The following is a 15,215-nucleotide window of genomic DNA, read 5'->3' on the forward strand; positions in this document are numbered from 1 at the left end:
TGACAGAAACAGCATTACTGGATATCATAGTAACACATGAACCCAAATAGACCGTTCAGCCCCTTGAGCCTGTTCAGGCATTTAGTGAGATCATGACTGATCTGTATCCCAACCCCATATTTCTTAATATACCTGGCTCGTAAAAATCCATCCTTTTCAAATTTAAAATTATTAATTGAATTAGCAACTACTGCTTCTTGTGGGAGAGTGTTCCGCACTAACCTTACTTTAGTAGATATGTAATCAAGGCAGAGTCCCTTATCAGCGGGAAAAGTTTTCTCCATCTACCCTGTTGATTCCATCAAAATCCTTAAAGCCTCAAACAAAACACCCCTTAACCTTCTATATTCTAGAGAATACAAACTTAGTTTGTATTCTCCTCATTACTTAACCCCCTGAGCCTTGATAATGTTCTGGTGAACCTGTGCTGTACTGCTTCCAACACCAATATACCCTTTCTCTGATGTGGTGATCAGAATTGTGTACACTACTCCAAAGCCCTGGCTGGACTACATCTGTATAGTTGTAGCAAAACTCTCTTTATTGTCTAACCCTTATGCTTAATGGTGTTGAAATTCATCTGCCTAAGTTTTACCCGTTCAATCTATTGATGTCTCTTTTGTAATTTTATACTCCCATCTGCAGTATTTATTATGCCATCAGTCCAATATCTCCAAATCATGTCATGTTCTTCAGTCAAACCGTTCTCCAATTATAACCGTACAAAATGCTCCCTTTTCCCTGTCAGTTAACATGGGGAATGTTCATTGTTCAGAAATGAAAAATAAAGGAAGGCTCTCAATTTGTGAACTGTGTTTTGGGGAAAAAGAATTATGTATATTCGAGACTCTGACCCCTTAAGTGAGTTAATTACCTTACTATACACTTCTACCCAATAATTATTCCTTATTCTGAAGCTCTAAGCACCATATTCCAGTAGCGTACACTTCATTTTAGCTTTTTAAAATAAATTTGATAAAGATATTTTATATTATTTACAAATACCTTATACAGGGGCACTGGAGCCTCCCAGGGTGTGCACACTGGTGGAAAACTACTGAGAGGTTGCAGAAGGAATGGTTAAAGGATAGAGTTTGATGGGGGTTTTACAGGTAGGGAGGGAGTTGCTGTTAGTGAGATGTGATAGGAGGTTGTGTGGTGGAATGGAGAGTTACATATGTTTTGTCAGGTTTGTGTGGATTGTACTGTTCATGAGAATACATTGCACTAACAAAACCAAAGAAACAGTGTTCTTCACACACTTGGGACAGTGCACTATTTTAGCCTCCAGTTCTTTTTAAGTTGGTTCCCTTTGAGATGGGACAGATTACAAGGTAGATTTGGCCTTCCAAATGAGTGAGACCAGATTTTTTTTTCAATTTCTTTGCAGAGTGGATAAGGAAGATGAAATGACTTGCTTAATCAAAGGTTGCAACTTTGTACTGCGAAATATCCCACATGAGGCCTTTGTGTACGTGAAGCATGCAGACCCTGAATTTCGTTTTCAGACAACGCACCCAGATATCTTCCCCTACCTGCTGGTGAACATTGGGTCAGGAGTATCTATAGTCCGGGTAAGTGGGATCTATGTAGAATAATTCGGTGCTATCAGTAACTGACAAAAGCGCAACATTCATTTAAGGAATGAAAAGGTGCATTCCACTAAATTATCATACATCTGCAAAGGACACAGCTGTATACATACTATGTTGCTTTTTCTCTTAATTACTATCTTTTCTCCATTAGCTTTCAAAACAGGGCTGGCACAGGTTATTGATGCAGAATTGTGGCTGTGATCTTCTAAGGCTGATATTCACCTTTCTTCTAATTTTCTGCCCTTAACTTGTCAAGCTACTGACTGTTATTTGGGAATAGTGCCAATAGGAGCTGGCAGCCTTCTAGCACCTTGCTAAAGTGGTCATTTTTTAAGCCTCAAGTAAGGATCAGCTGGCTATTTAATTGAAGAAAACATCAGGGCTGAACCCAATCCTGCTATCATCGAGGTGCATGTGCAGTTTCCAGATAGGTGTATCAAATACTTGGAATCTTGGATTTCATCCCCTTCACCATCCTGGAAACACAAAGGCTAGTTGTGGCATTCAACTTATGTGCTGCTGAGATCAGCTAATTTGCTCTTTCAACATATAAATCCTGAATAGTAAACAGATCAATGATTTCTCAAGTTAACATTCCGATCTGCATGCTTCAATAATGAATGCAACTTTAAACCTTTTTGAAAAGAACAGGTCTGTCTGGTTCAGTAATACTGAAAAAAACCTACAGTTATACATTGCCTTGTAGGTCTCAAAGTGGGTTAGAAATAGTGAAATGAACTCTGTTTATTCTAATTCCTCTCATCCATGCAGGTGGAGTCTGAAGACCAATTTGAGCGGATTGGAGGAAGCTCGATAGGTGGTGGTACGTTTTGGGGGCTCGGAGCCTTGCTGACAAAAACAAAGGTGGTCATTTTTTCCCCCTGTTTTTGTCTTTTATGTATCCTCTCCTCGCCACATGCCTAGTTGAAGTCAGGAATATGGACTTGAAACAGTCTTCAGGCATCAGCAGCTCTGTCTTCAGGCATTTGGGAGCCTAGGATGACTGCCTCCTCCCCATGTGCAGTAAAAAGGGGGAAAAAACTTGCATTTAAACTTGCATGTCTTTCATGACATTATGACTCCCAAGTATTCTTGAAGTCTAATCAATTTTAATGTAACGTGGCAGCCAATCTGCACACAGCACTGAAGGGCGCACATTGACTAGTAAAGTAGGAGTAACATGCCTGCCTTTCTTCAAAGTACGGTGGAATTTAGGATAGCCATGATCTTTTACTTGCATCTGACAGGGCAGATGGGGCCAAGCTTTAATGCCTCACCTGAAAGATGGCACCTTTGCCAATGCAAGAGTCCCTCACTGTTGCATTTGTGCTCAAGTCTCTGGTGTGAGAGTCGAACCCAAGTCCTCCTGACTCGGCAGCAAGATGCTTGCTGATGCCTTAATGAGTCCTGAGGTTTTACCACAACACTGATAATGATGGCAGCTCTTCTCTTCTCTTGAGGTTACCAGTTAAAATGCAGTCAGTTTCCACTAGTTGCTTTGCTTGTAATTCAGCAAATTTTCCACTTTGCTCCAATGCTGCTCCCTGCTATCTCTTCTGTTGCTTCTTTCAATTGATATCTTGTTTAGAATATTGTTGCCATGCCCCCCCCAACCCCACAGAGATCAGCAAAAGTGATCAATGCTTTGTCATCAGTGGGTAATGTTGAAACAGTGAGGAAAGCACCTCCCACATACTGATGGTTAAGCTGAGCACAATTCAGCCAAAATTATCCTTGTGTACGTGATTGTTGAGCGCAGTTGGAAGAGAATCATTGGTGGGATTGCTGGTTCCTATCATGGTCCCTCAATGGATGTATGGTGACCCAATTTTGCGGGAGGAAATAATTTGACCCAGATAAATTTAGATGAAGACCCAGATGATGAGGCTTAATCCCCAGACTCTCCTGAGCAAATTGAACTTTGCTGTGGGGTGGAGAAGGGGTACTATAATTTGCTTCCCTTTACTGGATTAGTGAGAGCAGAATTGGTCATTGTTCCTGCTCTTGATCATTTTTCATCCAAACCAGTGCAGACAAGGCAGTACAACCCAGGGTGAGGACAGGATAAGGGTGATGACACTACCTGAGTAAGCAAAGACTGATGACTGAGGTGCAGTCGGTCAACTGGCATTTATGGACCTATATTTCATCAAGGAGTCAATGAAGGAGGAAGGTAAGCAAAGGGGGCACTCAGTGAACATGATTTGCAATTTTAAGTTCAGGATTTTCCTTCACTTTGGGCGTTCCTTATGTGTGTAGCAATTAGAAAACAAAGGGCTGTAAAATTCATGTTATTTAAACTCATGGCATTTTAAGTTTCATAAAAGCTGTTTCCTGCATTCCTCTCATCTCGACTCTTCTGCCTCAAAGGCTGACTTATTTGATTATGGCTTACAGTTAACTTATATTTTCTTTCTCCAGCGATTTGATGAATTATTGCAACTTGCATCAAAAGGGCAGCACACCAACGTGGACATGTTAGTTCGTGACATTTATGGAGGGGCATATGAATCCTTTGGGCTCACTGGGGATCTTATAGCCAGTAGCTTTGGAAAATCTGCCACTACTGATAAAGGTGAATGCATCTTGATGATTATCTGTGTCTTGCCTTACATCCTCTTCAGCTGGAGTCAATTTCTTGAAATTACTGTTTGGGGAGAGGTAGTTAGTAATTGAATTTGGTTTTTACCTTTCATACTTGGTTTTGAATCCAGCCCAAATTTGTGGGATGAAAATCTCTCTTTCTGTCTGTGAGATTCCTATGTGAAGTAAATTTGGATAGTCTTGATCCAGTTCTCAGTAAGCACAATTTCACAATCCAGAACTGATGATAAATTGATACTAATTTGTTCCTCTCACTCAGACAAAGGTAGCTGAAGTGGGAAATGGAAATAGTCATGGGGTGGTCTTCTGCAGTTGGAGTTACAGTACATGAAGTGCGGAAGTGAAATTCCTATTCTTGCTGATTTTAACAAAATGGTAGATATGAGTAAAAAGCAGCTTCTCACAAATTTTATGCATACGTGTATTTATGTAACACTTCATGAAAAACAACATCCTGGATGCTCAAGGAAAGGGTAGACAGTACAACTTTCAGATCTGCTTTAGATATTTTTTCAGGAACAACAGTGAGTGCCACTTGTGTAAGCAGTTGGAGTGATTTGTGTTCAAAAGATTTACCGTACTGCATAATATCTAATTATGCAATAGTCTAACTCTGGGAATACCAATAGGATTCCATTGTAACTGAACTGGATATCAGATCTTGCACACATGCCCTCATAATACTTCTCCAGTCTTTCCTAAGGCAGATTAAATTACTTTGTGGTACAATTACAAAGCTGTTTAAATTTCCAAACAGCAAGACATAATCGAATCTAGACGTGATTCAACTAACTGCAAAACCCTAATTGAGAATATGAACAATAGAAATCATGCCATACTATCCCTCTTGGTGGCCTTGCATAACTTATCCTGGCCTGATTCTTACTGATCTGGAGTTTAAGTTGAGCGAGCCTCCCAGACTTGTGGACTAACTTGGCCTTATCTCTTAAGTTCCCAATCAGTGGGAAATCAGTCCCTTTGACTTATTCAGTGCTTTGCCATTAGGCCATGCAAATAAAAATGACTAGCTGCCCTGCTCCTTTTTTGTGATGTGGCTTTAAAGACATTTCCTGCTATTTTCAAAATTAATAAGGACAGCAGTGACTTAATGATTCTGGGATGAGTCAGTTGTCAGTCATTGTCTCTCTTTGAAGTAATGAAGTAATTCGGTTTTAACGCACTTCTTTAGTGCCTGCAGTGTGTTGCTGTTTCTGTTTTAAAACCTGTCTAAATTTACTTTGTTATAAAGCACAACACACAATTCTCTCCAAAATCTTAGCCATGGTGTTATACTGGTGGACATAGAACAGATAAAATAGGGAGAAAATTGGGAAGGAAGAGGAGGATCCTTGGGAGTCTTTCTTTTTGAAGGCAGTGAGAGAACAAGTGTACAAATTGATTTTGGGAGAGTATTCCAGAGACCAGTGACCTGTTGACTGATGGATCCGCCTTGGATGGGCAAATTGGAATTAGAGGAGGGTGAGTTTTAAATTAGAGAAGACAGGAAGTTCCCCACACATTACTGGGAAATGGGAGCCTTACAATGCACTAAATCTGATTGTACCCAGGGTGTATGCAAAGCCGCAACACTAACAGCTGGATTGAGACAGGACGAGAGCGTGATGCCTGCCCAATATCTTGGGTAGTGATAAAGAGAGACCTAAAGACGGAGCTTAAAACCAAGACTTAAATTAGGTTAATAGGTAATGGGGGAAAATACAATGGCATTATAAGAGCAGGACGTTTTGTGTATGTTTGCTTTACAGTGATATTGGGAAAATACTAATCCATATTTTTTTTAAAAGTTGTGAAACTTCTAAATGTTGATGTTCAGAGAGACTTGGGTGAACGATGTTTGTACAAGGAACACAAAATTAGCATACAGCTACAGCAAGCAATCAGAAAGGCATAGGTATGTTGGCCTTTATTACAAGGGGATTGGAGTGCAAGATTAAGGAAGTCTTGCTACAGTTGTGTAGGACTTTGGTGAGACCACACTTGGAGTACTGTGTGTAGCTTTGGTCTTCACACTTAAGGAAGGATATACTTATATTGGAAGTGCAACAAAGGTTGGCTAGATTGGTTCCTGGGATGAGGGTTGTCTTATGATGAGGAACTGAGTAAATTGGCCTATATTCTCTGGAGTTTAGAAGAATGCGAGGTGATCTCATTGAAACATACAAGATTCTGAAGGGGCTTGACAGGGTAGACAAAGAGGTTGTTTTCCCCTGGGTGGGGAATCTATAATGCAGGGACAGTCTCTGAATAAGAGGTTGATCATTTAGAAATGAGATGAGAAATTTCTTCACTCAGGGATGTGAATCATTGGAATTGTCTACTCCAAGGAATTATGGATGCCCCACAATTGAGTATATTTAAGGCTGAGGTAGACAGATTTTTGGTGTCTCAGGGAATCAGGAGATATAGCGAGCGGGCAGGAAAGTGAAGTTGAGGCAGTAAATTAGCCATGATCATATTGAATGGTGGAACAGGCTCTACTCCTGTTCCTATTTTTTATGATTTTATAGATGTACTCAGTCTATGAAATGCAATTAGCTGAGTAACGATGTTAGAAGTTATTGCTATTCTATCATCTTGCCCAATAGAGCTACCATTAGCCTGCTTCAGTAATGAAATGCAAAATTATACCTCAAGCTGAATTTTGTACAGAACATGACAGATCATAAATAAGTGATGATGGTAGAATCCAGAGCAAAAACTCTTACTTGACCTATTACCTTTATCTTTACTTTTAAGTTTTAAGCTCATTAAGGTGGGAAACGTTGGTGCTGAGAATGGAATAGCTCCTAGGGCAGAATTTTGCCCTTGACGGGCGGGCAAGCAGCCAGTCCCCGGCCCCGAAACGGGCCCCATCGCCATTTTAAGTGGGTGGGCCAATTAAGGCCCGCCCAGCGTGACGCCCGACGGGAAGCACTGTGCGCTTCCCTGTGCGGGCAGAGGGGTGGGATGCATTCCCCAAATGCGAGAGTGCATGCGCACTAAAGAGCACACATCTCCCTGAGACTAAGTGCTGCCTCAGGGAGATCGCTGAAAGTTTTTGAAACTTTAAAAACAGAACAATAAAAAAATCATTAACATGTTCCACTCTTGACAATGTCACACGAGATGGGACATGTTAATAAATATCACAAAAACTTTATGAAAGTTTTTTAAAACAGACATGAAACCTCATCCCGCCGGCGGATGAGGTTTCATGTTATTTTCAGAAGCCCACTGGGGCTCTTGGCCTGCGCGCCAGCCTTAACGTTGGACGGGCAGGGCCTTTAATTGGTTTAACTACCCTGTCAGTGGCCTCAATTGGGCATTGACAGGCCAGTGGATGGACAGCTGATCACGCTGTCCGCCCGCCTTCCTGAATATTTAAATGGGGCGGGATGATGTTGGGGGTTCCGCCCAGTTGTCCCCCCTCGTCGGCGAGCGGGCCCCGCCCCCCAGCTCACCGACGGGAAAATTCTGCCCCTACTTTAGGTGTATAGAATCTTTGTTATTGCTTTCTATATCTGGCGTAGCCTGGTTTCATGCAGAGTTAAGCTTCTTCGCTCTTTCACCGAACAATGCTTAAGGCCCAAGCTAAGAAGGGTGTACTACTTTTACACCAGTGTCCCATTCTCCATTGTCAATTCTCCTGTGACACCCCTCAGTCAAATCACTAATTTGGTGTAGAATTGAGGACAGCTGGACCTGTAGTGATATGACTGCAATTAGTAGCTCCCTATGTGATAATTCAAGTGAAGGCCTGAACACCTTTGCTTTATGGTGGCTGTTTTGTAAGACATTGGTTGAAATTCTGGAACTTTGCAAGAAGTTAGTAATGTTTAATAAATATGAACCGCACTCTTCCCACTCCGCTTTCGCCTTTCCACCCAACCTTATAGATCATTAAATGTCTTTTTTATTTGTGTTTAGAGTTCACCAAAGAGGACATGGCAAAGAGTTTACTCCATATGATCAGCAATGACATTGGACAGCTGGCCTGCCTGTATGCCAAGCTTCACAACCTCAGCAGAGTCTACTTTGGTGGTTTCTTTATCCGAGGCCACCCAGTTACCATGCACACCATTACCTATAGTATCAACTACTTCACAAAGGTAAAGATTGTGGGTGGAGGCATGGGCGTGGGTACTTATTTCGTTGAAGTCTTTGATGAAAGTACCTAAATTGTTTAACATTAACTCTTACCATGAATCCAGCTATCCTGACCTCTATACAATGAATCTATTTGCATGAAGTTACTGTGTAACAGCAAATTTGTCATTGATTGGTTTATTAATGGTTTTGTCTCACTTGGTTGTTAGGGTGAAGTTCAGGCATTGTTTTTGAGACATGAAGGATACCTTGGTGCCATTGGGGCTTTTCTAAAGGGAGCAGAAGAGGACAGTAAGTATCTGTTTTCAGTGCATTACCCTTTCAGTTGTGGTAAAATCTGGCATGTTGTTCTCACTCCTGCATTGTGGTTGGGTCATAAGAACAGCAATAGATCATTCAGTCGCTTCGGCCTGTTCTGCCATCCAATTAGATCATAGCTGATCTGCATTTTAACACCATGCACCCACCTTGGTTCTCTAACCCTTTATACCATAGCCGGACAAAAATTTATCAATTTCAGTTTTGAAACTTGCAGTTGATCCCCAGCCTCAACAGTCTGTTTCGGGAGAGGTGGGGGGAGGAGCTGGGGGGCGGGGGGGATACAACTTTTCATTACCCTTTGTGTAGAAATGTTACGTGGCATCAAACCTGAGCAGCCTAGCTCTAATTTTAAGGCTATGCCATCTTGTTCTAGACTCTTCCCACCAGAGGATATTGTTTCTCTCTATCTGCCCTCTCAACTTCTTTGTTTATTTTCAGCACCTCATTTACATCATCCCTTGTGCTTCAATGTTCAGGGAATACAAACCTAGTCTATACAAACTGTCCTAATAATTTAGCTTCAGTTAAACACTCAGTGCCACCGGTTGGCTTGGCTTAGCTGGTGCCATCCTTACTTCCTGAGGCAGAAGTTTGCTGCTTCAAGCCACACATCAGGACCATGAACATGTAATTGGGGCTGATACTCCAAGGCAGCACTGAGAGGGATTCCCAGAGTGTTTATTAGTTATAGAAAATCTATTTCAGTTCAGTGTAGTTTCTCCAAATTTTTCTTTGTTCCCAGAAAAACAGACATCCTGCTGCTAAGTTGCGCACTTTCTACTCTATTGTTTTTTATTTTTCAGACCCTAATCAGTATAGCTGGGGAGAGAACTATGCTGGCAGTTCAGGCTTAATGAACAGTTCCCCTGATATACATCCAATGCAGCGAACACGAAGTGGAACGGTATGCATCTGTCATGAGAATCATGTATTTTATGAACCACGTGAGTTTTATAAAACCTGGTAACTTCAAAAGACTAGTCTATGGAATGGGCATTCACCAGATTGTCGTTCTCTTTAAGTAGTTGCTATTTAAATTAAGAGCAGTTGCCTCGGAAGCAGGGAGTTAAAGTGACATTTAACATTCTCCTACAGCAAGACAAACAAAAACGTATCTATGTTGTTTCAAAATTTGTGTAATTTGTTTCAAATGATTTGCAGAAAGTCTTCAGTTATTATGCTTTCTGATGTAGCAGATTAATATGATGAGCACTTCAGGCATATAAATTCAACGTGAGTGTAGTTTAAATACAGCGTGGAGGCTCAACCTGACACTGGAGAGATGCAGGAGGCTTCTTCCTCCAGGGAGCCCCGCTCCACTTAGCTCTGGTTGGTATCGCATTGGGCCATAACTCCTGATTCTGGCTACTTTTATACCACAGTAGGAGGGACTACATTTGCAGTATAAATACGCCTTGGAGCCATCATAAATTCGTTCACGTCAAGGCTGTTAATAGCAGTTTGGTTTATTCTGAAGCGAACCTTTATTTCCCAAGGAAGCGTATTTTTTTATCATAACATGCCATGAAGGGAAAGGGAAAAAAACCCTTGCCTCAAATCATCAGATCCCCCTTCAGTCTACCCAGTTACTGTGTCATGTTTTGCACATTAATTATTTCTTCCAGAAGATTTCAAAAATGTTATTTTTTTCCTTTATTCTTTCATGAGATGTGGGCATTGCCGGCAAGGCCAGCTTTTGTTGCCCATCCCTAATTGCCCTTGAACTGAGTGGCTTGGTATGCCATTGCCGAGGGCGGTTAGGGGCCAGCCACATTGCTGTGATTCTGGAGTCACACATAGGCCAGACTGGGCAAGGATGGCAGATTTCCTTCCTTAAAGGATGTTAGTGAACCAGATGGGTTTTTATGACAATCAATGATAGTTTCATGGTTACCATGACTGAAACTAGCTTTCATTTCCATATTTTAATTGAACTTCCAAAAACTGCCATGGGGGATTTGAAACCATGGGCAGAATTTTACTGCCCCGTTTTGGCAGGGATGGGGTTGTTGAATGCGGTGGGCCATTGTAAATCTCATTGACGACAGCGAGAACGTAAAATCCCGCTGTCGTAAGATTCTGCCCCATGTTTCCAGAGCATTAGCCTGGGTCTCTAGATTACTAGTCCAGTGACATTTCCACCACACCACCATCTGCCCTTGTTTATAATGGTTTTTGAAATTACATGTTAATTCTTGCTTCAATGTAAATGTGTACAGAGCATTCGAGACTTGGACATTACTCTGTACAAAGGCTGTTTTCAGTACATTTCTTTTATCTCTGAAATAACATGAATAATTCAGGTCACTAGTTGTCGCTGATGTATGCATAGACACAGGCGTTCTTGCCACTTCATGCACATCTTGTGTGAAACTGTGGTACTTTTGCCTCAAATCATGTTACAGGTAGCTACTATATATCACAGGATGTGGCATCAAGTCACATGTCCTAGATGTGAGGTATTTTTTTCCTGACTGTATGTCCTTTTTATTCTATTACGAGATGTGGATGTCACTGGCTAGGCCAGCATTTATTGCCCATCCCTAGTTGCCCTTGAGAAGGTGATGGTGAGATGCCTTCTTGAACTGCTGCAGTCCATGTGAAGTAGGCACACCTACAGTGCTGTTAGGGAGGGAGTTGCAGGATTTTGACCCAGTGACAGTGAAGGAACGGCGATATATTTCCAAGTCAGGATGATGTTTGGCTTGGAGGGGAACTTAAAGATCTCGGTGTTCCCATGTATCTGCTGCCTTGTCATTTTAGATGGTAACATCATGGGTTTGAAAGGTGCTGTCGAAGGAGCCTTGGTGAGTTTCTGCATTGCGCCTTGTAAGTAGTACACACTGCTGCCACTGTTTGTTAGTGGTGGAGGGGGTGAATGTTTGTGGATGGGGTACCATTCAAGCAGCTGCTTTGTCCTAAATGGTGCCGGGCTTCTTGAGTGTTATTGGAGCTGCATTCGTCAAAGCAAGCGGAGAGTATTCCATCACACTCCTGGCTTGTGCCTTGTAGTTAGTGGACAGGCTTTGGGGAGTCAGGAAGTGAGTTACTCGCTAAAGGATTCCTAGGCTCTGACCTGCACTTGTAGCTATAGTATTTAAATGGCTTGTCCAGTTCAGCGTCTGGTCGATGCTAACCTCCAGGATCTTGACAGTGGGGGTTTCAGTGATGGTAATGCCATTAAATTTCAAAGAGTGACGGTTAGAATCTTTTTTGTTGGAGGTGTGCATTGCCTGCCACTTGTGTGGCGCAAAGTCCTTGCTACTTATCAGCCCAAACCTGGATATTGTCCAGCACTTGCTGCATTTGGACATGGACTGCATCAGTATCTGGGGAGTCACGAATGGTGCTGCACATTGTTCAATCTTCAGCAAACGTCCCCATTTCTGACCTTATGATGGAAGAAAGGTCATTAATGTAGCAGCTGAAGATGGTTGGGCCTAGGACACTACCCTGAGGAACTCCTGCAGTGATGCCCTGGAACTGAGATGATTGACCTCCAACAACCATAACCATCTTCCTTTGTGCTGGTATGACTCCAACAAGTGGAGAGTTTTCCCCGTGATTCCCATTGACTCCAGTTTTGCTAGGGCTCCTTGATACCACATTCGGCCAAATGCTGCCTTGATGTAAAGGGCAGTCACTCTCGCCTCACCTCTGGAGTTCAGCTCTTTTGTTCATGTATTTACCAAGGCTGTAATGAGGTCCGAAGTGGAGTGACCTTGGTGGAACTCAAACTGACCGTCAGTGAACAGATTACTGTTAAGCAAGTGCTGCTTGTCAGCACTGTTGGGGACCCCTTTCATCACTTCACTGATGATAGAGAGTAATTGGCCAGGTTGGATTTATCCTGCTTTTTGTGTACAGGACATACCTGAGCAATTTTCCACATTGCTGGATAAATGCCTGTGTTGTAGCTGTACTGGAACAGCTTGGCTGGGGGCGCAGCAAATTCTGGAGCACAAGCCTTCAGTACTGTTGCTGGAATATTGTCAGGAACCATAGCCTTTGCAGCACCCAGTGCCTTCAGCTGTCTCTTGATATCATGTGGAGTGAATCGAATTGGCTGAAGACTGGCACCTGTGATGCTGGGGACTCTGGAGGAGGCTGAGATGGGCCATTCACTCGGCACTTCTGACTGAAGATTGTTGCGAATGTTTCAGCCTTATCTTTTACACTGATGTGCTGGACTCCTCCAACATTGAGGATGGCAATATTTGTGGAGCCTCCTCCTCCAGTGTGCACCACCATTCACCACTGGATGTGGCAGGACTATAGAGCTTAGATCTGATCTGTTGGTTATGGAATCGCTTAGTTCTTGTCTTATCACTTCCTGCTTATGCGCTTGGCATGTAAGTAGTCCTACATTGTAGCTTCATCAGGTTGATACCTCATTTTTAGGTATGCATGATGCTGCTCCTGGCCTGCCCTCCTGTACTCTTCGTTGAACCAAGGTTGATCCCCTGGCTTGGTGGTGATCCTAGAGTGGGGGATGTGCTGGGCCATGAGGTTACAGATTGTGGTCGAGTGCACTACTACTGCTGCTGCTGTTGGCCCACAGCACCTCATGGTTGCCCAGCCTTGAGCTGTTGTTCAAAATCTATCCCATTTCGCATGGTGGTAGTGCCATGCAACATGATGGAGTGTATCCTGAGTAGGCGGTGGCTTTGTCACTTGACTGGTAATCCAGAGACCCAGGGTAATGCTCTGGGGACCCAGGTTCGAATCTCACCACAGCAGATGGTGGTTTTTGAATTCAGTAAACACCTGGAATTAAAAGTCTAATGATGACCACGAAGCCATTGTCGATTATCATTAAAAACCCTCCTGGTTCACTAATGTCCTTTAGGGAAGAAAATCTTTCATCCTTACCTGGTCTGGCCTACATGTGACTCCAGACCTGCAGCAATGTAGTTGGCTCTTAAAAATGCCCTCTGAACATGGGCAATTAAGGATGGGCAATAAATGCTGGTCTCGCCAGCACCGCCCACATTCCCACAAATTTTTAAAAGACAGGACTTCGTCTCCACAAGAATTGTGCGGTGATCACTCCCACCGATGCTGTCATGAACAGATGCATCTGCAGCAGACAGGTTCATGAGGATGAGGTCAAGTGTGTTTTTCCCTCTTGGTTCCCTCACCACCTGCCGCAGACCCACTTTAGCAGCTATGTCCGTTAGCACTCAGCCAACTTGGTCTGTAGTGGTGCTACCGAGCCACTCTTGGTGATGGACATTGAAGTCCCCCATCCAGAGTAAATTCTGCGCCCTTGACACCCACAGTGCTTCCTCCAAATGATTCATCAGCTGAAGGAGGTTGGGGGTGGGGGTTGGGGGGGGTGGCGGGGGGTGGTATGGGGTGGTGGTTGTGTGGTGGTCATGGTACGAGGTAATCAGTTTTCCTTGCCTGTGTTTGACCTGATGTCATGAAACTTCATGGGGTCCAGAGTTGATGTTGAGGACTCTCAGGGCAACTCCCTCCTGACTGTATATCACAGTACCGTCACCTCTGCTGGATTTGTCCTGCCAGTGGTACGGGACATATGCAGGGATAGGGATGGTGATGGTGGTGTCTGGGACATGATCAGTAAGGTATGAGGATGACTGTGTCAAGTTGTTGCTTGACTAGTCTTGTGAGACAGCTCTCCCAATTTTGGCATAAGCCCCCAGATGTTAATAAGAGGGACTTGTCCAGGTATAAATTTTGTTCGATCATTGCTACCTATATTTCAGTAGAATGTCAGCTGTTCAGTTAAAGTAGCAAGCTTTCTTCATCAGAATTGGGGGGTTGAATTTAGGGTGCTAAGAAAGCTGTTTAAGCCTTGAAGTAATTTTTAAAAAGCAGAACATTATCCATTCCCTTCCCTGAAATTGATCCTACAAGTCTTGAGCGTATGACTTGAGATACCAGAATTTCGGGAATGATTTAGATGATGGTTAGAGAAGGAGGAATACTGCAAGCATTTCTGCTCTTCAGCTGGTGAGATTTTGTTTGCAGTGTAACTTATTTATTTTCTTCTTTTGTAAATTTTTCACTTTTAAGTTCTAACCTGTATCTTTCATTCCTTTCCTGGTTTCCTCCACGTTCTGTTAATCCTTCCACAGTTTTCAGTAAGTGTTCTTGTTCAATTTTTATCCCCTTTGCTTTGTCGCATTGTCCAGTGTAATTTTCATCCTGTTGAAAGAAAGAACAGACAGTAATAATTGGCAGTTGCCCTGAATAGATGGCATTGAGGATGAGCAGGTTGAATAACCATGCCCTTCAATTGCTGTCCTTTATTCCCCATTGCCGTATAGATAGGAATCCATTTGATTGCAGTTGCCCCTACTGTTTGCATATTCTAGGGATGGGTTGGGGTGGGATAATCACTGGAGGGTATAACCTTGTTTGGCCTGTCTGTGCTTGGAATGATGTGTCTATAGTACAGTTTGATGGCTGTAACAGACAGGCTGGCTTTTGCCCCCCTTCAGTGTCTTCCAGTTTTCCCAAAAGTGCCAGTTGTAAGTGTACTGATACCACCTGTAAACAAATAGTAAGATTAAATGCACTATTTTGGGTGTCTTGGTAGTAAGGAAAAAGGAATAGAAG

At 42.8% G+C, this 15,215-nt stretch overlaps 1 protein-coding gene across 4 annotated transcripts in view; it reads left to right on the forward strand.

Annotated features, from left to right (window-relative positions):
* pank4 (pantothenate kinase 4 (inactive)) overlaps window positions 1-15,215 on the forward strand; it is a 69,901-nt gene that overhangs the window by 26,253 nt on the left and 28,433 nt on the right. For 3 of the 4 annotated variants that reach the window (XM_041205940.1, XM_041205937.1, XM_041205941.1), the window contains 7 exons: window positions 1,391-1,574; window positions 2,367-2,459; window positions 4,017-4,170; window positions 8,127-8,308; window positions 8,516-8,597; window positions 9,431-9,531; window positions 14,732-14,737. In XM_041205940.1, the coding sequence (XP_041061874.1) occupies window positions 1,391-1,574; window positions 2,367-2,459; window positions 4,017-4,170; window positions 8,127-8,308; window positions 8,516-8,597; window positions 9,431-9,531; window positions 14,732-14,737 (802 nt within the window). The remainder of the gene's footprint in view (window positions 1-1,390; window positions 1,575-2,366; window positions 2,460-4,016; window positions 4,171-8,126; window positions 8,309-8,515; window positions 8,598-9,430; window positions 9,532-14,731; window positions 14,738-15,215) is intronic. The other variant, XM_041205938.1, reaches the window with a different exon arrangement.

The sequence above is a fragment of the Carcharodon carcharias genome, chromosome 15 (genome assembly GCF_017639515.1).
Source record: "Carcharodon carcharias isolate sCarCar2 chromosome 15, sCarCar2.pri, whole genome shotgun sequence".
Lineage (NCBI taxonomy): Eukaryota > Metazoa > Chordata > Chondrichthyes > Lamniformes > Lamnidae > Carcharodon > Carcharodon carcharias.